Consider the following 9,403-nt stretch of genomic DNA (forward strand, 5'->3'; position numbering starts at 1 on the left):
GGAAAAGGTATGATTGAATGCCATGCTTGAAATATACTTAGTGTATGGTTGTTTTGGTTCATACCAAGGTCATATAGGTTCTTGATGCACAAAATTTTTAGGTATGTATGTGTTGAACTTGAATGACATAGTTGACATTGTTAGGTAGGTAAATGGTTTAATTGAACTTAAATGAAATCATGTATTGTATGTTATGTTAAATGGTTGATTCCAAATGTTATAGACTTGTTTTGACATGATTTTTCATGTTTTGGTATAGGTGGAATTAGCATATGAATGAGTGTAATAAAATATTTTGATTGGAAAAAGTGAATAGGTGCCAAATGAGTATTTTGCCAAAACCAGAGGCAATGTCATGACCATGAGTCCCCGACATTGCAACATAGTCTGACGGTGAGTGGCGTCTCGCGACTTAGAGATGCTTGACGTCGCGACATAACTCACTGAGTTGACGATGTTGTGACGTCTGCTTGAGATTTTGAAAACTTCACAATTTGGTCCTAATTCAAGCTCAGGTTTTGTAAGCTCGTATGAGACTCGAAAGTGATTATATAACATAGAAGGAATGTGAAATACATTAAATTGCATGTGTGAATGGTTGTATGGTGTATATGTGATTGTAGTTATTCCGGCAACAATTGTGGCATCCCATAGCTCGGACTAGGCGACTAGGGCAGGTATGGAGTGTTTCAATTTGGAAAAGAAATAGGTTGAGATGATCGGGGATATCAAAAAGAGGAGATTAGAGAGTAGCGTCAATTTTGAGCTTGATAAGGTATGCACTCTCTTAAGTTCCATCTTACAAAGGAATATTTATGTTTGAATGTTTATGAAAATGTCTAATGCCTTTATTGAGTGTTTTAGAAGTAAAAAAATGGCATAGGATTTGTGTGTGGCTAATGAGTTGAATGTATTTGAGAAATGAAACCATTAACAAGTATGTGAATTAAATTTGTAGACATGGAAATGAGAACTACTATAATTGTTATAATGTAATTTATATATATGAAATGATAATTGGTTGAGAAAATAATTAAAGTGTTGGATCTAACTTGAAATGCGAAAGGGTATGAATGTTCATTGAGCTTATACTACATTTGATCTTAAATTAATATGAGTTATGAAAATCTTAAATAGAAAGGTTTAATGGAAAAAAGGCCAACTTTAAAATTTAATTGATAAGCGAGGTGGCTAAAGGAGAGGTTAGATGTGTATTTTGACATGGGTTGAATTGATTAAGAAGAGGAAAAGTAGAAAACATTGTCTTGAATTTTGACTTACTGAGAATTGAAAGTAAATCTCATAAAAAGAAAATAAAAGATTTGTGGCAAATGATAATAGATTTAACCTTTTCAACAAGTGAATGATGATGTTGGTAATTAATTTTTATATTTGGTATAAACATGTTTAACAGGGTAACATAAGTAGGTTGTAATTCAATAATAGTGGCGCAACTTTAAAATTTTACCAAAATTATAGAAATAATGTTAGAAGTAGAGCATGGATTAAAAAGCTTATTGAGCCTAGTTTTTAATGGAACAGACAATAGTGGTGTAATTTTAAAATTTTATCAAAATTTATAAAGATCATGTTAGAAGTAGAGCCTTACATGGTTAAAAATTTATTGAGTCTAGTTTTTAACAGAGGAAACGAAAGTTATATTTAAATTTGACATTGAGAGATAAAATATTTTAATGAAGATAGCTCAAAACTTCTTAATAACAATCTTGTTTTGACTAGGAAAAATTAATACACTTTTTTGTACTTGCTATTAAATTTTAAAATTTGTAAGGAAAAAGGTCACTGAATCTAGTTTTAAAACATCAAATTGATCTTGATTTTGCATCAATAACTATTTTTCTAACTATTATTATTACATATAAAGATTAAAATAAAATTACAGAAATTTTTACAACTTTTGTTTATATATATTAACCATTGTTTTAAAAAACCATGAGGTATGGTGTGGTTGTTGCTCACCTCATTACTTAATTATGTGGTCGAGGATTCAATCCCCAGTCATGGGAATGAAACACATTTTATGGGAGAATTAGTCATTATTATTTACGTTTTTGAAGAGCACCTACAATAAGAGAAGTAGTCATTATTGTATTGATTACAATAAAAAAATAAAAAAAAAATAATTACTTTAATTATACATTTAACCCGTTCACACGAGGTAACGAAAAAACTAGTTGAGGCTGTAAAGTAATTAGTACTTAAATATTGGATGTTGGGTTAGACATGGCCAACATTTTGGAATTATTTGGAAATTATATTTATATTAGAAGTTGATACAAGTAGACTTTTCTATTTCCTTCTCTCAAACAACACCACCCTTGATTTCTCTATGTACATCATTTTCCCAACAACCTTATTAATCTAAGGGAAAATTTGATAAGAATACAAGACAAAGAACAGTGACTAAAACCATAAAAAATCTCTCAATTTCCTTTAAAATATCAACAAAGAATCCTTAATGTCATAGTTCATCTTCTCTAAGTTTTGCTGCACGGCGAACTGGATCATCGGCGGTGGCCCACAAGCCAACGCGAGAGTGTCGCTGGAGCCCTCCGGGATGTGATCCCTCAGCACACTATCCGCGATGAAACCTGTGCTATATTGCCCTCCTTCCCTTATAGATTCTTGCACGAGATACTTCACATACCATACTTTCAACTGATCATGCTTCTTAGCCCAATCGTCGAGCTCGTCTTTCAGCAAAATGTTGTCCTCAGTTCGGTTCGCGTACACCATATACATCTCGGTCTCGTCCTTGGGGTCCTTTAAAATAGCTTGGATGACTTGATAAATCGGGGTGATCCCCGTCCCACCGGCTAACATTGCTAGTTTCTTGGCAAACTTAGGTTTGCCGTGAACCAAAAAGTTGCCTCGACCGGTGTATTGGATGTGACCCATAGGACCCTTCACCTCTAGTGATGAACCCAGTGGGAGAGAGTCCAAATATTGTGACATGAGCCCGCCGTTAGGGAATTTCGGGTGCACCCCTTTGAAGTAAATCTTGACGACTAGATCAAAGTGGCCAACTTCATCAATGCTGCTGGTTGGGGTGTAGGCTCTCATGCAAAGCTTATCATCAATGGTGGCACACAAAAATATGTGCTTCCCTACGGATAACCCGAGCACTTGATCTTCCGACGGCAAAGCGAATCGGAACCGACGAACATCGTGGGAGATGGATGTTTTATCGACAAGTTTGCATGGGATTTTCTCAGGTGGAACAAGCGCCACGGGTCTTGTGGCTGCAACTTCTTTAATGGGACCTAAAAAGCTAATGTTCGACGCTCCATGCATGGAAGTATTAGGCGAGGACGCCGCCGAGTCGGAAACATAACCTGTCATGATCAGCTCACCAATTCGATAATCTTCTAGCATATTCTTGGCTTCGTCGGAGTGAATGGCGTCGAACTCGTCGGTGCAGTCGGTTCCGGCGTTGATGAGAATACTGCTCATGCCACCAGGGTGATCCTTGAGGAAACGAGTGCAATCATAGATGTGACCACGGACGACGATCCAAGCGGAATCAACAGAGTTGTGTTTCTTGACCTCGGACATCGAAATTCTGGAGGCAGTGTTCATGAAAGGAGTGGAGACACTCCTCTTTATGGTCGGGTTTTCCGGGTGTCGTTCCTCAGCCATCCATCCACCGGATTGGTTGCCTGGCAAAGTCGGATGCTCGAAAACCATCCCGTTTTCACTTGCTTTTACACGGAACCAGCAGTTGTTCATCATTCCCTATTACATGTGATTAAACCCATTAACTCCATTAGCGGGGACAGACAACAAGAGTTTTGTTTTTGGCATAAACACAAATTTTAGTTCGTATTTTGTCAGTTTTTTTTATCACTTTGTTATTAAATTTTTAAAATTTGATCATGTTTCTTTCTTTTAAACAAAAAACTATTGCTTTCTTTTTTTTTAAAAATATCTAAATTATTAAAATTTGAATTATATTGACGTGACCATTTAAGTATAATTTATAAAAATTTTAAAAAAATTAATAAAAATATTTAAAAATTTAACAAATTTCTAAAATTTCTAAAAAAATATACTCATCCTGTTTAAACTGAAATATCTGTTAGCACGTGTAGTGTAGTGTAGTTATTAGTTAAAATTTCCTAAAAACAAAAACAATTTAACAAAGTGTAGTGTAGGTACTTTTACTTACCAGAAGATTCCAAATGAGCTTTTCGGGCTGGGTGTTAAAGGTCTCGTCCCAGGCTCGCACCGCTATCTCTTTGGCTCCCAAAAGGTCAAGCACTTCAACATCAAGAGACCAGAAGCACCAGCACCAGAATTTTCCGTATTTGTTCGGCTTTTCAGCGTGGTCCACCGTGCAGACCTGCCAGGTTTCACCACCGTCCATTGTTACCTCCACACGTTTTACTTCTTTCCCACCACCTGTTATCACCAAAATAAAACAGCAAAAAATAGAATATAAAAGCCTGATTCTCATTTCCCTAAACCTGCAGTCACTACACAAATTTCCAAAGGAATTGATCAAATCATTTTCTTTTTTAATTACTAAAATATATGTCGAGAGTCATTTATTCCAAGACAACCTTAAATCTAGTCCAGTTTTACAGAGGAGCATGGACCTTAGTTAAAAGCAAACTATGCGGAGACTTTTGGAATCCAATAGGAATAAAAAGACCAAAAGATTCACTTTTGTAAACCAAAGTTCTTTTTTTTTTAAACTCACCCGAATATGCATAGCCCCTCAAAGTGTACGGCCTCCGAGTTGTCCACGAGTTGATTGGCAAGATCTCTTTATGACAAGGCCTCGTTATCACCGAGTTGATGTTTAGCTCATCGATGGCGCATTCCGGATTATACCACCAACCTGCAAACATTACATCATCATGTTTCATTATCAAAACACTGTCATCGAATTTCCCATGCAAAATAAAACATACCTTCAGCGTTGGCTAGCTGTAAATCAACATGGGAAGGAAAGACCTTGTTATCTCTATAGTAATAAAAACTATCGGATTCTTTCGTTGTAACGATGATTCGTTTCAACCATTTCACCATTCTCCCGCCGTTGAACCCTGGTATGATGATCCGAACAGGGAAGCCATGGTCCGGGGTTAAAAGTTCGCCGTTTTGCATGTAAGCTAAGATAATATCCCGAGATGGGTCCATGGAGATCTCCTTCTTGATGCTGGTTCCGTACTTGCACCCGCCGCCGCCGGGCAAATGCTCAGCCCCTTCGAAACACACATTGAGGGCGCCATGTTTCTTGCTGTAGATCCCACATCGTTTGAGCACGTCACACAATGGTACACCCCTCCACAGCGAAGTTGAAATCCCCGCAGCTCCCCAGTTGAAACCCACCGTTGGTTTGATCATGTTTTGTTCTTTACGACGGTTCCCGGCGCAAACCAAGGTAACCGGGAACTCACGGCTTTGAAACTCGTTCACCAGCTGGTCCATGGTCAACTTTATCGGCCTTTTAACTAAACCGGTTATTTCAACGGTCCAGTCATCCCACGAAGCTTTGGGGACCGCACCGTGGTTACGAACGTAGTGGAGAGGAACCGGAGTGATGAAACCATGCTGCATGAGGCGGTTCAAAGGGGGTTCAGAGTTGAAAGGGTGTTTCCCTGTAAGACGGACCAGGGAAGGGTTCCGCTCGATCCAATTATCAGCGGTTGCTTCGTCTCGAGGGTCCAAGATCGACGGTTCAACCTCGCTGTTGGATTTGATGATCATGGTTTTGTAATTTTCGATCTCGTTATCTTCATCTTCGCTGGAGGATTCATAATCATGGTCGACGAAAACACGGTGCATATGGCGGTGGGTATGGGTTGGACGGGGCTTCAAGGGGGTGTAAACGCCGTTCAAAGCCGGTTCAAGTCCTGTGAATTGTCGATTACCGACCGAAGCCGCCATAACTGTGAAGATTATTATTTACTTCTAAACGAGAAAGAAAATTCTCTCTTTCTTTTTTCCTTTTTCACTCGATTTTCTTTTTGTTTCACTGACAAAATGAAAATGAAGAAACTGGGGGAGGGTGAAGGCGTTTATATAGACTCGTGGAAGCCATAAACATATCTGGAAAATTGAAAATGAAAGTATTTCCAAGAATATGTGAAGGAAAAAGAAGAAGAAGTTGGTGTGTGGATGGAAAAACTTCAATGTTATTTAGGCTCATAATTTCGAAAACTAAACAAAAAATATGGTGAACATTAATAAGCATAAAAAGAGAAGATTCCGCTCAATCGATGTTTAAAGATTGGTGTCTTTAAAGCCATATCGAGGGTACTAGTTATCATCACCGGGGTAGATACTTTCGATTTAATTCAATATTTTGATTTTGGAGTACTTTTTCTTATTTAATTTTTTTAAAAAAATTTGTTTCCTAAACTATTCATCTATTATGATTTTTAATCCAAAAAAATTAATTGGCATTAATAAAAACTACCATACAATGGGCTTTATATCTCGTAAATATTAATCTTACGGAAATTGATAAATATTAATAATGTATTAATATAATTATAAATTATATTCTTAATGATAATTATGTCACACTTTGAATAAATTTATCAAGTAGCATATTTCAACTAATATAAAGTTGCATAATAAATCATTCTACACAAGTAAATTGAAAATAAATTAAGAGTACATAAATATTCAAGAAATAGATACATGTGAAAAATGGGGTAATTTTTGAGCAAGAATGTGGCGGAGGGAGTAATTTTTTAGCAAGCATGGTGAGATATGTCATTCTAAATATTTCAATCCCAATCAGTTGTGAAAAAAGTCATCCATCCCTGTGTTCTTTGTTTTGGAGGTTTTAGCTCAGAAACTCTTGCAAACCTCCATTAATCAAACACTACAATTAGAGGGTTTGACTACCGATCTTCCACTTGTGCCCAAATAAGTTAAAAAGGACTCAAAACTCTATTTACCAAAAACTCCTTATATATTTTTTTTCATTTTTATTATTTAAATATAATTTTTATTATTTATCTATATTTTTCTAAAATTCTATATATTTTCCATTTTTATAAATTTTAAGTTTTATATATTTAATAAAATAAAATTTATATATTTTATAAGAGAATGTCATATGACTCTTTTCGATTGGCCAAAACATGGCTAAAGTTGTCAAACAATTTTTTATCGTGTGTTACAAAATAGATTAAAAACATAAGAACTACATACTTTAGGTACCAAATTAGGTCAAAAAAAAAATTAGGTACCAAAATAAGAAAATGCGTATACTTTAAGGGTCAAATCATGAATTAAGCTAAATTTAATTAATAAAAAATTATTTTTTAATTAATTTGTTTCTCAAGATTTCTCTTCCTCTCTCTCTCCCCTCTTCGATCTTCTTATCCGCTCAATGTTTCTTCCCAATACAAACAACCATGGCTAAAATCCTTTTCTCCATTACCACATGCATATTCATATCATAATTATTATCACTATGCACCGAAAAAAAAGACATAAAATTTCAATCAAAGTAAAAATTATTTTTTTGGATATTGTTTGGTCAATCTAAAGATGGAAAGAATATACTAAAATTTGAAGACAATTTGCTCGTGAAAAGCACCTAAATTTAGTGTTGAACTTTTGAGATTTATTTGTAAATTTAGAAAAATCTAGTGTTGTTTTAAAAAATAACAAATATTGGAAATGAAAAGAAGGAATCACAAACAAGAGAATGATGAAATTTGGGCTCGGACAACTGCCAATGAGCTGTGGTTGGCAGTGACTATTGACGCTACAATCTGAAAATTTACTAAATTTAGTTTGTGTTTTAGTTTGAAATTTGAAAAAAAAAGATTATTTGAATTTTAAATTAATTAAAATAAATATTATTAAAAATAATAATTGAAGGAGATTTTAAACTATTTAAGAACCTAACTCTTCTCTTTTCTCACATGAAGAAAATGATCAACACGATTAAGAACACCTAAAAATTGTTACATTTTTTGGGTTAAAAACATTTAATTATTTTATGGAATTAATGATTTTTATTTTGTAATTTATAATTTATAATTTTATACTTTATATTTATTTTTAAAATTGATATACGAAGATATGATACAAATATATTTTTAATTAAAATTGCCATGTGGTAAGTTTTTCTTGGCCATTTCTTAAAACCGCGTTAAATATATTGTACTAAAATATATAGCGGAATGATACTTGTAACATCCTCATACCCGACCCGATCGTTAGGTCAAGGTACCGGGATGTCACATTCGTTGTTGAATCAACTATAGAAATTTTAGATTAATTTATCATATTATTTTATTATTAAATCTTATTTTACTCATTTTAGTAGTAATTAAATTTATGACAAAACTATTTATGAGTTAAATGAGCTCATTAAAACATGATATTCAATCAAATATAACAAAATTTATAAAATTAACACAATAAAAGTTTTACAAATAAGTCCATTGGAGGACTTGCACTTTCTAAAGTAGTTTACCCACTTTATGTATATTTCTAAATTGTGCCAATTAATTTAATTCTTCATAAAATTTTAGCCAAGATTCCAAAATCACATCAATTAATTACAATTATTTTATCAATTCGTTTAAACATTCTCACATGTATTAATCGTTCTGAAAAAATAACAAGAATTGTGGGAATTTTCTCGTGTTTTATTCCTCCCAAAATCAAGAACATATATACAGTAAAATACAAAGATAAAAACCAAAATATTATCTCTTAAACTTAGCATCTAATCTCCTAATTAAAACAAAATATTATCTCCTAAACTTTAGCATCTAATCTCCTAATTAAAAGAAAATAGATATACACAAAACTACCATACATATTTACATAATTAATTCCAATACCCCCTCAAGTTGGAGCATGAAGATCACGGATGCCCAACTTGCAAAGGACAGAACGAAAAGATGTCTGACCAAGAGCCTTGGTAAATATATCCGCAAGTTGTGACGTTGTTGGAACATAGGTAGGTTTCACATTGCAGTGGAGAATTTCATCCCGAACAAAATGACAATCCACCTCGATATGTTTGGTACGCTCATGGAAGACCGGATTGTGAGATATATGAAGAGCAGCTTGACTATCACAAGCAAGCGTTATTAAGTGCAGATGAGAGACTCCAAGACTACCTAATAATCCCTTTAACCATTTGAGCTCACATGTGGTCACGACCATGGATCGATATTCGCTTCGGAGGATCGAGACACCGTGTGTTGTTTCTTTGTCTTCCAAGATACCGAGAAGTACCCAAGAAAATCAACCATCCTGTGAGTGATCGTCTTGTCAACAGACAACCGCCCAATCCGATCGCACCAACCGTGCAACCGCAGATCACTTTTGCTACTCAAAACACTCCTTGACCCGGAGTTTCTTTCAGAAACGAACAACTCAAGTTACCGCATTC

At 34.7% G+C, this 9,403-nt stretch overlaps 1 protein-coding gene across 1 annotated transcript; it reads right to left on the minus strand.

Moving 5' to 3' along the window:
* Window positions 1-2,326: 2,326 nt before the first annotated feature.
* Window positions 2,327-5,916, minus strand: LOC105790558 (nitrate reductase [NADH]). Its single transcript, XM_012618219.2, has 4 exons — window positions 4,938-5,916; window positions 4,724-4,864; window positions 4,190-4,422; window positions 2,327-3,756 (listed from the first exon to the last, which is right to left on the minus strand). Exons 1-4 carry the CDS (start codon window positions 5,914-5,916, stop codon window positions 2,455-2,457), a joined length of 2,655 nt encoding a protein of 884 aa, XP_012473673.2. The 3' UTR covers window positions 2,327-2,454.
* Between the last annotated feature and the right edge of the window lie 3,487 nt (window positions 5,917-9,403).

Source organism: Gossypium raimondii, chromosome 8, assembly GCF_025698545.1.
Source record: "Gossypium raimondii isolate GPD5lz chromosome 8, ASM2569854v1, whole genome shotgun sequence".
Lineage (NCBI taxonomy): Eukaryota > Viridiplantae > Streptophyta > Magnoliopsida > Malvales > Malvaceae > Gossypium > Gossypium raimondii.

What these genes read in the sequence shown, in the direction of transcription:
- LOC105790558 (XM_012618219.2), bottom strand. Translation starts at nt 5,916, where the DNA reads ATGGCGGCTTCGGTCGGTAATCGACAATTCACAGGACTTGAACCGGCT. An exon ending in ACAGCTAGCCAACGCTGAAG is followed by an intron (nt 4,865 to 4,937) that starts GTATGTTTTATT and finishes TAATGTTTGCAG; the next exon opens with GTTGGTGGTATAATCCGGAA. An exon ending in AGCTCATTTGGAATCTTCTG is followed by an intron (nt 3,757 to 4,189) that starts GTAAGTAAAAGT and finishes CACATGTAATAG; the next exon opens with GGAATGATGAACAACTGCTG.